The 16,624-nt window shown below is 33.8% G+C and overlaps 1 protein-coding gene across 3 annotated transcripts in view; it reads right to left on the bottom strand.

Moving 5' to 3' along the window:
- AP-2mu (adaptor protein complex 2, mu subunit) overlaps positions 1 to 16,624 on the bottom strand; it is an 84,108-nt gene that overhangs the window by 20,327 nt on the left and 47,157 nt on the right. For all 3 annotated transcript variants that reach the window (XM_076494723.1, XM_076494722.1, XM_076494724.1), the window contains exons 5-6: positions 10,404 to 10,551; positions 5,321 to 5,443 (exon numbers count right to left, since the gene is read on the bottom strand). In XM_076494723.1, the coding sequence (XP_076350838.1) occupies positions 5,321 to 5,443; positions 10,404 to 10,551 (271 nt within the window). The remainder of the gene's footprint in view (positions 1 to 5,320; positions 5,444 to 10,403; positions 10,552 to 16,624) is intronic.

Raw genomic sequence — 16,624 nt, 5'->3', positions numbered from 1 at the left:
TTCTGATAGTGTTTTACATATGTAAGAAATTGGATTAATGCTACAGGTAGCTTCTTCTACACATCACATTATTTTAGAAAGTTACATTCAAAATTTAATTAGAATAAAAATATAACTAATAAGGTAACAGGTTTTCAGTTTTTAATTTTATAAGGCAACATTAAAAAAAAAAAAATTTATCCTAGTGTGATAAGTAAGGTATGATTTTCTATTTATTGCTCTGTAACCAAATAATATTGAAGAGGAAGGCTATAAATATATTTTTCTTGAGTGATGACAATATTATGATGACTAATTTACATTACGTTTAATATTTCTTTGAAAATGTGAAAAATAAATTAAAGAGGTAATGCTTAGAAAGAAAATGTCACATTTTTCTGGGTTATAAATAACCAATGGAAAAACCAAGATTTTATTCTATCAAAGGACATATCATATTACATTGTTTCCTGTACAGAGAATTGTCTGTTTCTCTTCCAGTTCAAAATTTATTCCCAGCAGCTCTTGTCATGAAAATTCAGGAAAATTGCAATAATTATGGCACATATTCCTTTTTTTTTTTTTGCATGTTATTATTTTGTGTTCCTTGGAGCATTATTTAAGTAAAAAAAAATTGATATATTACAGTAATACTAACTTGTATAAAAAAGTAAGATTAGGTGTTATCAATAATGAACACCACAAAAACAGAAGATCCAGGTAAGTACTTTATTTCTTGTTTCTCAGGTGTATTCATTTATTATTACAGAAGTAATTAAAATATAAAAGTCAGAAAGATTTTTAGATAAGATAAGATTAAATAAATAATAACTATTACCTTTTATGAGATACTCTCACTAGACTAGTAGCTAGCAAGTAATTCACACACAATTCGATATCGTCATGTGAACTACACATTCACCATGTGATTTACAAATTGTAGGGCATGAATAATAATAATTAGACATGGTTCAAAGGGCAATAAAATGTATGTATAAATAGATGTATACTGTTACAAGTTTAAAGCTAATTACAGTAAATGCTGTTTCATGTCACCATTTGAAGTCATATTAAAACAAAAAAGGGTAATTTAGATTTTAAATTTTTTGGGTACTATGAGGTCACTCAAATTGACCAACAGATAAAATGTAGTTTTCTAGAAAGTTAACATTTTCTTACACTGAAAAAGTATTTTCAATAGGTATTTACTTCCTTTTACCCAAAACCATCTTAATCCTGGTTTGGCCTCTAAGCATGCTAAAAAATGTTTACTGAAAACTCACCAATATTTTCTACCCCTTCATTTTTGCGTCATTTCAGAATAGGTACTGATCATGTGACTACCCTTCACCAATCATAATGCAACATCTGTACTAGCACAGATAGTTCCCTCTACTATACTAGCACAATTCACATTGTGAATTGAGAAATGGCACACCAGAAAAACTGACACATCAGTGCTGAAGAAAACTGGGAAGTGGGTGAAAGGAGGTAAATTCCTAGAATAAATACATTTTCACTGTAAAATAAATGTTAACTTCCCAATGGTACAATCTCCTCTTCCCAAATGTTAGAATACTATACTGCAAAGGTGGAGGGGCTGGTAAAGATGTGAAAATATTCAATAAACTGGAGAGCAACCTCTTTTAACTCTCTCAACACAGGCTCAGTTAATCTGACCAATTATGTGACCTCTTTGTACTTGTTTAGTCTGTATAGATTTAATACTTCTGACTTTCAATATAGTGTGCATATTTTTACAAAATATGTCAGTCTTTCAGTTAACTTTACAAGTCTTTCACATAAAAAAATAATATTTCTTAGTGACATATTGTTAATAAACTAAAATAAAGGCTTGTCCATAAATATATTGAGTATTTGTTTTAAACAGTCTGTGTGCAAAATAATTTTGATGTTGAAATTAAAAATACTTTTCCTACTCTTAAAAATCTCAAATTTCCTTTGTATAATTCCTAAAACTTCCTGGAAATGGTTCTTTGCAACAAAACTTTATATGTTATCTCCCTACTCTATCTCGAAACAGAATCCAGTAATTTGACTGACCTTGAAACTACCAAAAAAAAAATTACTATATGTCTAAGTTACCTTTGTTTATCCAAAGTACCCTTAAGTTCATAACAGTATACATCTATTTATAATTAAGTTTTATTGTTTTACTACATCATGAACTATGTCTAACTACTATTTGTGGCTTTATAAGTTGTAACTTACTTGGGGCACATATAGCTCACATCACACTACTGAATTACATTACCCACGAGCTACTACAAGCTGCTTGTGTTCATGCCTCATGAATCATTATTTATTTTACCAAAAGAAACAAAGTTCTCAGATAATCTTCCTTTTGAAATTAGAAATTTCCTTTACAAATTCATCCGAACTAGTCTTTGAGATTCCCGTGGGAACTAAATTTGTACTACAAACAGAATGTTTCATGTGTAATAAATAACAAGCCCAAATAAATAAGTATCAAGGGTAGAGTCTTGGGTCAACTTTGTCCAACTAGAACCAGGCAAAACATCTAGTGACAATGCCTTGTTTAGGATATTGTGAGCAGAAAGAGTGATCCTTTCCTTAGAAAAACACGACATCAACAACAAAATAAGAAATTCTAGTTTGGTGAAAAATTGTCATGTAATTCAGAATTGGCCATTGTCAACAGATAGGATATAATTTGTCCACATATGTTGCTAATGTTGACATGCAACATGCAGTCATAATAAAATGCCTCATAATATGACATAAGTATATGTGGATAGGGCTAAAGCACTTAAACTGCACACAAATAGGCCACGTGCAGTCTGCTTGGACAAGAACACATAGGGGAATGTTTTGGAATACATCAGATTATTTAAAGTGTGGTCCATCTGAGCAAAAACATCTAGTAAAAGCACCTTGCACAAGTTTGGAAGATTAGAATGTGCAGTCTGTATGGACAACAAACATCTGGATCAAGTGGCTTGGATATTTTCATTTTAGATAGAGGACAACATACCAGAAATGATAACAAATGTAGAAAAAATTACAGTTATATATTCAGGAACAACAATGAGGACATGCCAGGAAGGAAAGGATATAGGTCTGGATGGAAAGATGTTACAAAGAACACATTGCAATGGATTCTAAGGGAGAACTGAACAGGGCATGAATGACAACACTGATATATCCCAATCCGGCAGAACAAATGGATGTGGGGAATGGATCAGTTGAAAGAGAAGGCTTTCTGAGAGTGGGAGAATGGAAGGTGTTCGACAGAACAACCATAAAATAAGCCACAGTTAAAACAGACAAATCCTGATCAGGTAACTGGTGATAAACAGAAGGATGAAGTGGTTCAAAACTATGGCAAATAAATTAATGTCTGAAGGAAAACCAACTCCTCTGGTACACAGACAAAGAAGGGCAAGTGGTATGGGCAAGGAAAGATGCTATACGAGGGGCAAGTTCTTGAACTAAGGTAAGTGACTAGATGAAAAGCACACATAAAAATGGAGTTTGGTGACACGGGGACAAAATACATCCTATTGCATTTATCAGAGGAGCAATTAGGAGAGAGAGTAAAGGGCACAGACTGTTGCTTCAATAATGGCAAGAGCAGACCAACACAGAGTTACGAGCACAACATGGCAAGGAGTAATCTGAATAAGGGAAATGACACTGGAGAGAAAACTGATCAAAGGGTAGGAATACAGGTGAAGACCCATCCAATCTTGATTGAAAGTACTATCCCCAAAGCAGAAGGGTGAAGAATTGGAGACCAAACAAATGAAGACTGGCATTCCAGTGACTAACAGAAGCATATATATGTGATGTCCCCAATTGAAAGCATACAGGTATAAGGGTGATAGAATGGTCCACAGGATCACTGGAGAAGTTTCACTGGTCAGGAAGCATCTAATTAAGGGAATGCATGTGCCAGTCCCAAGGGAAAGAGCTTCCAAAGAAGCCTACATCACCAAAAGATAAGTAAGATTTTCATGACTACCTGCTCCATATATTAGAGAACCTACTGAACTTCATGAATTGTAACCAAAAAGATACAAACTATACCTATTTAGAAAAAGTACTCAATCAGTGATGACAAGAAAACCCACTTGTAAAGAAAAATATACATGTAAAAATGGCTGGTTTGGGTTGAGAAAATTTTTTATGTAGAGGAGCAAACAAGGTTTCGACCTTCTTCGGTCATCGTCAGGTTCACAAAGAAAGAAAGAAGGAACTGACTAATAGCTGACCACATGTTTCAAGGAGGTTGTGTAACTGAGTGCAGAAATGTAGAGGGTGTGCTTAGATGTTTGATTATATTTATTAATATAGGTATAAGGGTGTTCCTTTGTATTGATTCATTTTGGGCTTAAGTTGTTGTATAAGTAAGGCTTCTTTAATTTTGCATTTGTTCATGTTTGTTTCTTTATTTAATATTTGGGTGTTTTCTATGGTTACGTTATGTTTATTTGATTTGCAGTGTTCGAAAACGTGTGAAGGTGACTTTTTGTGTTCTTTGAATCTGGTTTCCATTTTTCTACTTGTTTCTCCAATATAGAAGTCGTGGCAGTTATCACATTGTATTTTAAAAATAATGTTGGTGTGGTGTTTGTCAGTGTAGTTTTTACACAGTATACATCTTAGTTTTGTGCCTGGTTTTTGAATAAATTTGGTATTAACTGGAATGTCATATTTTGTTACTAGTTTTTGCCAAATGTTGGTTATTTTTCTGCTGATATCAGGAATATATAGTATGCAGCAGTATGTGGTTTCATGATTTTTTAATTTGTGGGATATATTGAAAAAATCGTAACATGAAGGGAAGAAATCGTCGACTAAAAATAAGACAAAAGCTCTCCACAAACTAAAGTCTGTGCTTTCCCAGCAGATATTGTCGACCCTAAGACTTGTGTCAGAACCACTGCCTATTGATGTGAGTGTTTCATAATTTGTAAAATTAAATCTCAGCTTCATATGAACAAATTAGAATTTGGAAAAACAGGAATATTTTTGAAACAAACGAGTAGAAACATTGGAAATTAAATACAAGAAATTGATATAAATTTTTGATTAGCCAGAACCGAAATTTTGTAGTCACATGGAGAATGAGTTAGAGCACACATCTACAAACTAGAATGCTAATCAAGAAAGTGAGAACTGGGATACGAACTATCTGTACTAGCATAGATAGTGCAGTATGATTGGTGGAGGGTAGTCACATGATCAGCACATTTTGAAGTGGTAAAAATGAAAGGATATAAAAGACTGGTGCACTGTCAGGGAAAAGTGTTTTAGCAATACTTAAATATAGAATGCTTAGAAATTTAGAGCATACCTCATCAATTCAAACTCTCCATCAGGTGGAATAAAACTGATGCTGTGTTCACTCTCAAATTTACTCAACTTCACGCACTGATGAAACTGGCAATCATCTATGGCAATTGATGTCTTCCCCGAACTAAATGAAATTTTAAAATATTTTTCAGGAGAAATAAGCTATTGAATCACATCTCAAAAATAAATATCTGTCCCTATCAAATTGTACCTCATAAACAAATGTATTCTCTTATAAATCATTTCTCACAAATAATTAGCTTTACCTGATAAATAACCTTACAAATTTCTCATAAGTCATACATCACAAACAACTTACCTTAACTAGTTGTAACTCTGACAAAAACATCTTTATGCAATAAATATCATGTACAATGATTTTTCTTTAAGAAATATCTCATAAACAAATCTTTCTGTAATAAGTTACACCTCACAAACTAACATTTTCTCTCAACAAATAAATAAATTACATCACTGATCAATGTCTCTCAACTAAATCATCTCATAAATATCATTCTCTAGTAAGTCATGACTTACAAACAAACATCTTTCCTTAATAAGAAATCTTGTTAAAAAAATATATTTCCCTAATAAATCATATCACATTATATTTCGCAATCAAGTATCTTAAATCATATCTTAAGGACATCTCACTAAATCAATATATTTATATAAACACACATACACAGTAGTGTATCACCTGTCAAATTATAGAGCAAATACTACCAACCCATTCCACAGTATAATCTCACATTTTGTAGCAAACTGAAATAAATAAATTTTGTGAAATCAAATTTGACCAACAAAGAGGCAGGGAAAGTGCAGTCAAATGATAGTAAATTCCTTTGTTAACCAATGAAAATTAAGATAATTCACAAAATGAATTTGTGGCATATTGATAGAATAGTTATTGATAAAAATTAGTTATATTGACAAATTATAATGTATACAAAAGCCAGTACATTTTGTTATACACTTATTTCCAACAATAGCAAAGTATAACATAATACTGTTGTTATTCTACATATTGTAAATATAAAATGAAATGTATAGACACTGAAACTGGAAAAAATGTCATTGATTTCTAAATTTGAAGTCACCATTTATTGAAGAGATTTGTTTCTTTATTAAAAACATTGGTGGCATAACAAAAACAGTTTACTACAAACACAATTTACGTTTAAAACTCAATCAATAAATGTTTTACTTTCATGATACATTTTATGCACTTATATCTAAGTTGGGTGATTTCACACAGTCTCTGCTTTATGCTTATTATACCAACATTCAATACATTTATAAGGTTTCACAGCACCCTTTAACACCTGTCATTAAAATGATAGAGGCCAAGCAGTATTCAAATAATTCTATTTGGATGAATACATTTTGGCTTTTATGATTTCTCCCATTTCAAGAAATCATGTATGACATATTGAGATGCATATATTTAACCTTTCATGCACTAGTAGCAAAATTTTATTTCCTTTCTGTTTAATGATGATACTAACATTAAAAGATTAAACAAGATTAAGTCAATAAACAACAGAATTTTATGCCTAATGGTAACATCTGTTTACTTAAATAAATTGAAATAAGATCAAATCTAAACACTGAGCACATGATCTTTTAAATCAGGGGTGTGCAACAGGCGGCCCGTGGGCCACAACCCGGCCCACCAAGCCATTTAGTGTGGCCCTAGTTGTTGTAATCTAACCATGTGGCCTGATCTGTAATCCAACGCAAATGGAATATTTTAAAAGCATCGATCCTACGGGATTCCCAGGCTTCACTCGACAAACTTCTAAAATTATCTTTGCTAGAGAGGAGCAGGTCAATTGATTGGTCGGCCTCCTTAGGGCATGAATAGGTGACGGCACTAGCACTATTGTCTACGACTCAATGTCATGTCCTGAACCTCGCCTTCCATGGCGACAATTTTCCTAACCTCTGCTGTCCGTCATTCATTATTGGTGAAAATTTTATTACCTTTTACAGTTACTACAAGAGATTGAAGGTAAATTGATTATTATTTAGCATATTGTTGTGACTTTACTGAATTTATTAAAATTTTTGCTTTCAGATGCATCTGATTCTATGTACAGTGTGACCTCGTTATTCGCGGGGTTACGTTCTTTACCCTCCCGCGAATAGCGAAAAACCGCAAATATTGGACGCAGTTTTAAAACGTATATGTATGCGATTATATACTATATGAAATGCTTCCCAAACACTAATGATACTTATACTCATTGATGCAGTAATAATGTAGCAATATTGCATACTGTTATGTATTTCACTAAATTGTACCGTCGCGTTACGGGCTGTGCTTTGCCGTTATGCTTGTTGGGGAAGCTAAGGCAGTCAGCCAATAGCAGTCCAATCTTGTTTGGTGAAGACGGCAATTGATAAAACGGCTTGATTGAGTAAATACAACAGAAATCTCCTCGAAAAGCCCTTTCAGTCTCTGTGACCTAAAAAACGCAGTTCAGCGATAACCCGCGAATATGCGGGGCATGAATGGCGAACCGCTGAATAGGCGAGGTCACACTGTATTTTGCTATTCTCAATTAATTTAAGTACCGGAAGGCTATGATCGGATGCCAATTTAGAAACATGTGTTTCTGTCCATAAGAGGTTCCATGTGTAAATAAATTCTATGTTTTTTTCTACTTTGCTATTTTCGTGAGAATAATTTTTGTTTTGATTTCAGGGCTAGTAAAATGTCAGCAGTTAAGAAACGAAAATTGATGATGAGGGAAGGTTATTCAACAGTGAATGGTGCACAAAATATCTTGTTGTCCCACATAATCAAGGTGTTGTCTGCCTCGTCTGTCAAACTACAATTGCAGTCATGAAAGAGTACAATATTAAGCGACATTACGCAACTAAGCACTCCTCCCAGTTTGATGAAATTGTTGGTCAGGCACGAAAGGACAAAATTGAACATTTAAAACATCCATTGAAAAGCAACAAGGTGTTTTACCACTTTCAGGAAAAATTCAGAACTGGTGACAAAACTGAGTTTTAAGCTTTGTGAATGTATGGCAGAAAAGGGAAAGCCTTTCAGTGATGGATAATTTATTAAAAATTGTTTAACAATATTCACAGAATATGCATGTCCAGAGAAAAAATATTTGGTGGAGCAAACTAGCCTTTCCCGCTTTACTGTCTCAGTGAAAGCACTGATATCAATGACACATCCCAACTTGTCATTTTCATCAGAGCTGTTACTGCAGGCTTTGATGTTTTCGAAGAGTTTTTAGATATGGCAAGCCTTTCCTCCACAACCACAGGACAGGATATTTGTGAACAAGTGCTTAAGGTTGTAGAAAAGTTTGAACTGAATCCTTATAAATTATGTGGTGTTACAACAGATGGTGCTCCTTCCATGACAGGTAGGACAAATGGATTCACCAAGAAATTTCTAACTGCAATTGGAGCACAAGATGTAGTTGTAAGCCATTGCATTATTCACCAAGAGAGCTTGTGCACCAAAGTTCTGGATTTTGCAGAAGTCATGAAAAATGTCGTCCAATGCGTAAATTATATTTGAACACGAGGATTAAATCACCGACAATTTAAAACTTTTTTAGATGAGCTGGACAGTGAGTATTCAGATGTTTTGTACTTCTCTGCTGTACGTTGGCTTAGTAGAGCTGCTACTTTGAAGAGATTCTGGAATCTGCGAGAGGAGATTAAGTTCTTCATGGAGAGCAAACGTCAGAATGTGGACTTAGCAATGAGAACTGGCTGAATGACTTAGCATTCCTCACAGACATTACACAGCATCTGTCTGATTTAAACTTAAAACTACAAGGGAAAAGTCAACTTGTGAATAAGTTGTTTGAGCATATTTGTGCTTTTGAGAAGAAATTGGAACTTTTCCAGGTTCAGTTGAGAAGAGCCATATTGACCCATTTTACATGTCTTGCAACCAGGAAACTGGAATTTCCTAATCTGGATTGCACCAAATATGGAACCAGTGTACAAAAGCTGCGTGATGAGTTTGCAAACAGATTTCCAGATTTCAGACAAACTGAAATTAGATTGAAATTGTTCGCTCAACCTTTTGATTTGGCAGTGGAAGACAGTCCTGATGATTGCCAAATGGAACTCATTGAACTGCAGGCTGACATGGACACTAAAAGGAAATTCTCTGAAAACAGTTTGCTAGACTTTTACAAACTCTGTGTACGTGAAAAGTTTCCCAATTTGTCCCGTCATGCACAAAGAATTGCCTCCCTTTTTGGTAGCACCTACTGCTGTGAGCAATTTTTCTCCAAAATGAAGCTCATCAAAACCAAATGTAGAAGTCAGCTGACTGATGAACATTTGACCAGTCAGTTAAGAGTGGCAACCACTTCTGTCAAAGCTGATATTGACAAGCTCTGCAAGGACTCTAAATTTCAAGTGTCGCACTAAAATGATCACTCATGCAAAAATATAAAATATTATTGCTTGCATTTTGAGAATTTTTTTTAATTTATTGTGCATGTACACGAATAAGCTTGTTTTTTAAGTGGCCCCGCTTGATTGATGAAGTTGGTTATATGGCCCACCGACGAAAAATGTTGCACACCCCTGTTTTAAATCCTAATATTACAATTTAAAATTGCTTTAAGACTAAATATAAAATGTATATTCCTTCAGCTACACAGCTAAAATATTTATGAAGTTATAACCTTTATCTTGTTTCAAAATGTCTACACCTTAAACTAAAATTATATTTGCACCCAACAGATTCACTACTGAAGACACAAGTGTGCATTTAGCATTTGTTTGCAAGAGCTCATGAAGCATGTGTTGTAAGTCAATTAACTGTACAAATTGCATTTCAGATTTGATACTTATATTGCTTTAATTGAGAACAATGACATTGCACTAACACTTCTTTGTACTTGCCATAGATTGTGTCAAACATCACACCCAGTTACAATTGTTAAAAGAACAGAAGTCATAATTCAGAGAAAGATAAAAACCTTGCATATTCTTTCACATTGGTACTTAGATCTTAACCATAATCATTCACAAAATCAGTGAAAAACTTTGACTTGTTAAGCTTGAAAGTAACATGTTATACTAACGTGCGAGTTGGATCATCCATGGTACTGCTACTTTTGCCTTTGTTCTCCATGGTAATTTTATCATTGATTCCAAACTTGCATTCAGGCATGCCAGACAAGTAAGACTTCATGACAACTTTCCCAGCTACATGTGCACTTAAAACTTGACCTAAAGGCATTGAACAACAGAAGAATGGAGGTTCATCTTCACTATTTTATTTAAATTTGTTTAACATTATTAATTCTAATAACATTATAAAAGCAAACAGGGATTTTTATATCATTTATTTTAGTCTGATGTTAAAAGAAAGTTTTAAATCAGACTTACTTCAGGCAAAATTTAAACCATCATACAAATGATTAAAGAGAATGTTTATATCAGGAAAGCAACCTAAGCTGAAGTTAATGGCATACTCCAGTGAAAATGCCACTCAATACAAGACAAAGTTGAAGTGAATTGTTTACTCCTAAGGATACAAAACTTCATATCTAGAAAATAAACTTTATATTGCAGTCTACAACAATAAAAAACAACACAAGTCAACAACATTATAGTTAACTGTAACAGTAAAACCTCCTTGTAAAGTCTTCAGTGTTAGTTTACTACAGTAGTCACAATTACATGTAAATTTTAAAATGTTATAGTTTACCTTGATAGCAAACATGAGCTAGGTACATACCCATATACTGGTGTTATTTTTTGTACAGTGCAGAAACGTAAAACGAAAATGAGTCCAGCATAGTGATGGTGCATAAACATGACAGCAACCTCAAAGAGTCATGGATGAATCCCATATGTTAGATTCACAATAGGAACAATGAAACAAGTAACTTTAAAAGTACAAGCTTGATTAAAAAAAATGTTATATTGAAGGTAATTAAAATTTTGTTTCATTTTAGATACTCACTAAAGTTTATAGAATGAAGATAACCAAAGGATTAAAACAAAAAAAGCAAAAACTCCAGTAAATGTTAGGTAAAAACATTTTCCAATTTAAGGAGCATAATTTCACATGCTTGTGCTCATAGGAATCACTATGCATGAAAGATGTGATGTTATCCTAATAGTTTAGGGTTATAGTCTAGTGGTGATTACATCATATTCTAGTAAAATACATACTAACATGTATGGGTGTAAGCTTTGTTCAGTTCTTGAAATATATGCAAGAATTTAAACTGCAATAAGCACACAGTAATATCTTTCTGTGATGCAGCAAGGGGAGTGTTATTGCTTAAGTTACAGTTTTTCAACTAAAACTACATGTAAGGAAAATATAATGCTGAACAAAAGACAAATCAAGAACAATTTCCCATTTTAACATGTTCCTAAACAAAATATACACATATGCTAAAGATGAAACATTTAACACATTTCACAATGTTTGAAGCCCTGAACTATACGATCTCTTTGAACTTACTGAATCTTTTATAGGTTTGATACCACTAACTTTTATTGTTGTATTTATATCCTCAAAATATTTACTGAAAGTTTGCCAAATTTCATAAGTCTTTCACTTACAAAAAATCATATTTTTAAGTGAAGTATTTTTAATAAACTAAAAAAAAAACTGTCCATGAATTATCAAGTATTTGTTTTCAATAGCCCATGTGCAAAGTGATTTTCATGTTAATTAAAAATACCCTTCTTCATCTCAATAATCTCAAATTTTATTTCTGTAATCTCTAAAATCTCCTAAATATATTTCAAGTGTTTGTTTTCAGTAAAACTTTATATTTTTTACATTACTTTTTCTACATTAATTCTATACATAGCTGGCCAATTTGAGCAACCTCATAAGAACAACAAAAATAAAGATAAATTGAAGTAAATCTAAATTATCCTCATTTTCTTTCTTGAATGACTTCAAATTGTAACAAGAAACTATATTTGTTTATTCTAAGTAGCTTTACACTCATAACAGTAATATCTATTTATAATTAAATGTTTTATATTCCTTTGAACTGTGTCTAACTACTATTCACACCATTATAAGTTGTAACTTGCTTGAGGAACATGCAGCTGACATTACACTATTGAATTACATTACTCATGAGCTACTCCAAGATGATCATGTACCTGCCTCATGAAACACTTCGATAATTCAAAATCCTCTTTTCAGAACACAATGTAACATAATACTTCATTTATCAGAAAAACCTTGGTTTTTCTGTTGTTTATAGATAACATAAAATTACACAGAGAGAACTATTAACAAATCCCCAAAAAAGATTTGATACATAGGTATGGCAAAAAGGGTCTGATTTTCTATTTGATGGCTCTGCGACCAAACAAAATTGAAAGCAATAAATATTGTAGTTTGTCTTGGCAATGACAATATTATGATGAGAAACATAAATTGAATTTTGTGTTCACTGGTGGGATAGAGAACAAAACAGGAATGAGATACCTACAGAAAATTTTTCACACCAGGGTAAATTATGAATTTCTTAAAATTTGCCTTATAAAAATAACAGCTTGAAACTTGTATACTATTAAGATGTGGATTATTAGCAACAATTTTATGCTGTGCTAAGTGGTATAACATTAAAAGTTAATACAATTATGAATGTAAGACACTAAAATCTTATGAAAGTATAGTAAATGATGCCTGGATAGATAGTATTAAATATGAGTGGATATACACAACTTTCACTTCCCACTTACCTCCAAATGTTTACATGTAGTACAGCTGCATTGTAGCATGCAACAATCCTCCACCAACAGAAGTGCAACACATCCTCTGTAGATTCCCATGTTCATTTCAAAGTTAGACAAAAAAGATGCATCAAAAGTGGGTAGTATGGATGGAAAGTGTCAATGGTAGCAAGTATCCATTGAAAATATATTTTCAGTGTTGGAAAATTAAAACTTCTAATATGATATCTCACCTTTGCTTACATAATACACAGGATGCCACAGTGATGTGCTGAATGGACTGGTATAAATGTTACCTAAATGATAATCCTTCAGAAAGTATCTGAGGAGAGCATGTAAGAGTGTGAAACCTTAGTGGAGATGAAGACACCCTAAAGAAGTCTCACCACATATTTACTAGTTATACTTTTAGCCCATATAGAAGGTATGTGTCACAAAGAAGATAGATGGAAAATACATCAAACCAGTAAGTGGACATGATAGATGACTAGGGTGAATCAGGTCACAACTGATGGGCCAACTCCAGTCCAAAATCATGCACTATTGGTAATATGTCATCTCCATATCCATTCTGAAAATCTAAGCAGTGCTTATGTATGCAGATCAAATACACAACCAACAGCAGACCACATTGGTAAGTGACATTAGGTTAACAGTAGGAAGGGGAAATGTGTTGGTCCACTCTAGTTCAAAGGAGGAAAGTCTCTATACCATGTAGTTCAGGACTTATGTAAGCTAGTCCTGCTTGAATCCAACAATACACCACCCAGGACCTAACAACCAAGCTGCAATGGAATAAGGAATCCCATATTACAGGGTGAACATTATGTGGTAATTTCATCCAGTCCAAATCCAGGCAGTATTGGAAATTTTTCATTCAGTTCATAGTAGGAGAAAAGACCACACCATCTACACCAACAGAATACTACTGACCTACTCTCAACTAAGTAGAATTGGACACACTCAGGTGGATGTCACCATTGTCCACATCCCCAGAAATTAGGCATTAGTAATTGGCTAGAACTCTCACACTCCATTCCAAAGGGGTGGAGGATTGTGGTGAGGTGTCTGGAGAACTGCAACAAAAAGTGCAATGAGTGACAGCTGTCCCAACAGTGCTTTACTCATGATAGTCCACAAGTTGGTATAGTCTGGGATAGACTTTATTTATGAAGTAAAATACCATTAGGAAACCTCTAGTGATTTGCAGAACACCTAATCTCAGCAGTGTGTGTTACAGACCCTAATGGCCATACGGTGTGAACATATGGATTAGTATACATGGACACGCCCCATATGCTAAATAGCAGGATCCAAACATGTAAAATGGGCTCCTGTAATGGAAATAAACATAAAAAATACTTGTTCCCATTCACAGTTGAATTGAGGAGCAATGGGCAGTAATCAAAATTTAGAGGAAAAGGAAAAAGCTACATAAAGTAATAAAAGTGTGTGGTATGATTCAAATACTACCTCAGATTATCACTCCAAACAGCTGATGAATGTAAGTAGCTAGGGAGAAGATGAGATGATGGCTCTGGTGGGAATATTCCCAGAAGATATTATGAGAATCAAAAGATAAGGAAGAATAAGCCAACTGAAGAGATTAAGGAATCTAACCCACAAGACTAACAATGAAAATGTCTCAGAGGAATAGTTTTATGAGGAAACAGGTGTGAACAGGAATAAGAGGCAACTGTGCAGACAACATAAAATCAGAGAACATGAACAGGACAAAGATTATCCAAATCAGAATAGATACAGAAATGTAAAATGAAAAGTAGGAGAATAGGTGTGAATGTAATGTCCCCCTTCATGAGTTGTCAATGACTTAGAGAAAAACTACTAATCAGATACAGGAGAACACAGGCATGGTGGTAAAGGATACACAATATACATAGGCAAAAAAGAAATAGATTTTCAGAGATAGTTCATATGAGGATCTGGTCTGAAAAAGAAGTTGGAAAGTGCATGCAGAACAATGAGATCTCAAATTGGAAAAAGTGTGAAGAGCATGGTGAACAAAGAAGACAAAAGGAGCATAAAAATAATGAGAAGACAGGAAATGAAAGAAACAGTATGGGAAAGGGAAAAACAAAGGGTGGAGGATTAGGTTGCCCAATAACCAGCAATAATACAAGTTAAGTAGTCAGACAGGCAGGTATTTAAAAAAACAAAAAACTTGAAACATAGAGAACACTAAGATTAAAAGGAAAGTAACCATGGTGCAGAAACCATGTACCATACATTCTGATAAAATGTAAAGAAGGAACAACATGGGAAAAAAGGAATGTTACACCACTGTGAACTGTCTAAACCACCTCACAAGAGACCAGAAAAATACCACATTAAAATCAAAGTGCAGTTATGATGTAATAACATACATACAATTGACGTGACCAGAGAAGGTAATGAAAATCATGGGTAGACAGGCCAGTAAGGGGCAAGGAGAAGAACTCACTATGGAGTGATGTGGATAAAGAACAAAACCTAGGAATGTAGTATACAGAAGAGATAGGCATAAAGGTTGGGCCAGTCCTATCTAAAGGTATCCAAAGATATTGAACCAGGAACCAAAATGGAAAGAGTTAAGAATTAAGATGGGTAATAATCCAAAAGCAGATTACTCCATTGGGTGCACAATCACTTAAACACCTTGGAATGGAATCAAAGGGCCAAATTGTTGAGAGAATTTTGTTGAGATAAGACAGTCAGTCTGGAGCAAGACACCTGGGATATGACATGCCATGAGACTATGTGATAAGAATACAACAGAAGTGGAGTTCCAATGTCTGATAATGAACAGGTTATCTTTTGATGGTTGATGTAAGAAACAACAGTTTAACTGTTGAAATATATCACGATCCAATAACCTCATATCAAAGGTAAGAAAATATTCAAAATATGAGGAATAGCAAGTACCTACAAAAGATTAATGGATAGAGCAGATCTGATAAAAAAACAACAACAATGAACTGTGAAGTATTGATCATCCTGTAAAAAATTCAACATGTTACAGGAGTGGTGTTTGAAAAAGAACATTAGCTATAGTGTTGTCCAAGTCAAGCCGCCAGGCTATATCAATATTTAATAGGGAAAGAGAAGAATAAGAGTCCAGGAGATACACAGCAAGGTTCCATTGATTATGCAACACCACTGAAGAACTTCTATGTATGCATGACCCAAAAAATGAAGGCTTTCATTGAAGCCCAATTACCCTCAAGAGACAGAAACTTCTGAGAAGTGAGGGAGGATGATTAAACTTTCAGATCCAGGAGTTCAATCAATCTCTAGTAGAGATTAGAAAATAGTTCAAGAACACTTCCAAAGGGATGAAAGTATTGGGAGGAATGAGAAAAAGATTTTTCAACTTGACCAACCAACTCAAATAAGCAGCCTCTTGAAGAAGTAAATAAATGTGAGTGTGAGATGTTTGTAGTTGACAGAGCTCAAAGCAATCAGTTGTCTACATAATAGTGAAAACAGACCATGATAACAACAAAAACAGGCAAAGGACTTGATCACCCAACAAAATATGTAGTGGTGTAGAGCATAGAAAGGGATATGTAGGTAAACATATGAGACA

This window comes from Tachypleus tridentatus, chromosome 3 (assembly GCF_004210375.1).
Source record: "Tachypleus tridentatus isolate NWPU-2018 chromosome 3, ASM421037v1, whole genome shotgun sequence".
NCBI lineage: Eukaryota > Metazoa > Arthropoda > Merostomata > Xiphosura > Limulidae > Tachypleus > Tachypleus tridentatus.
This window is presented reverse-complemented; position numbering and strand designations above follow the sequence as displayed.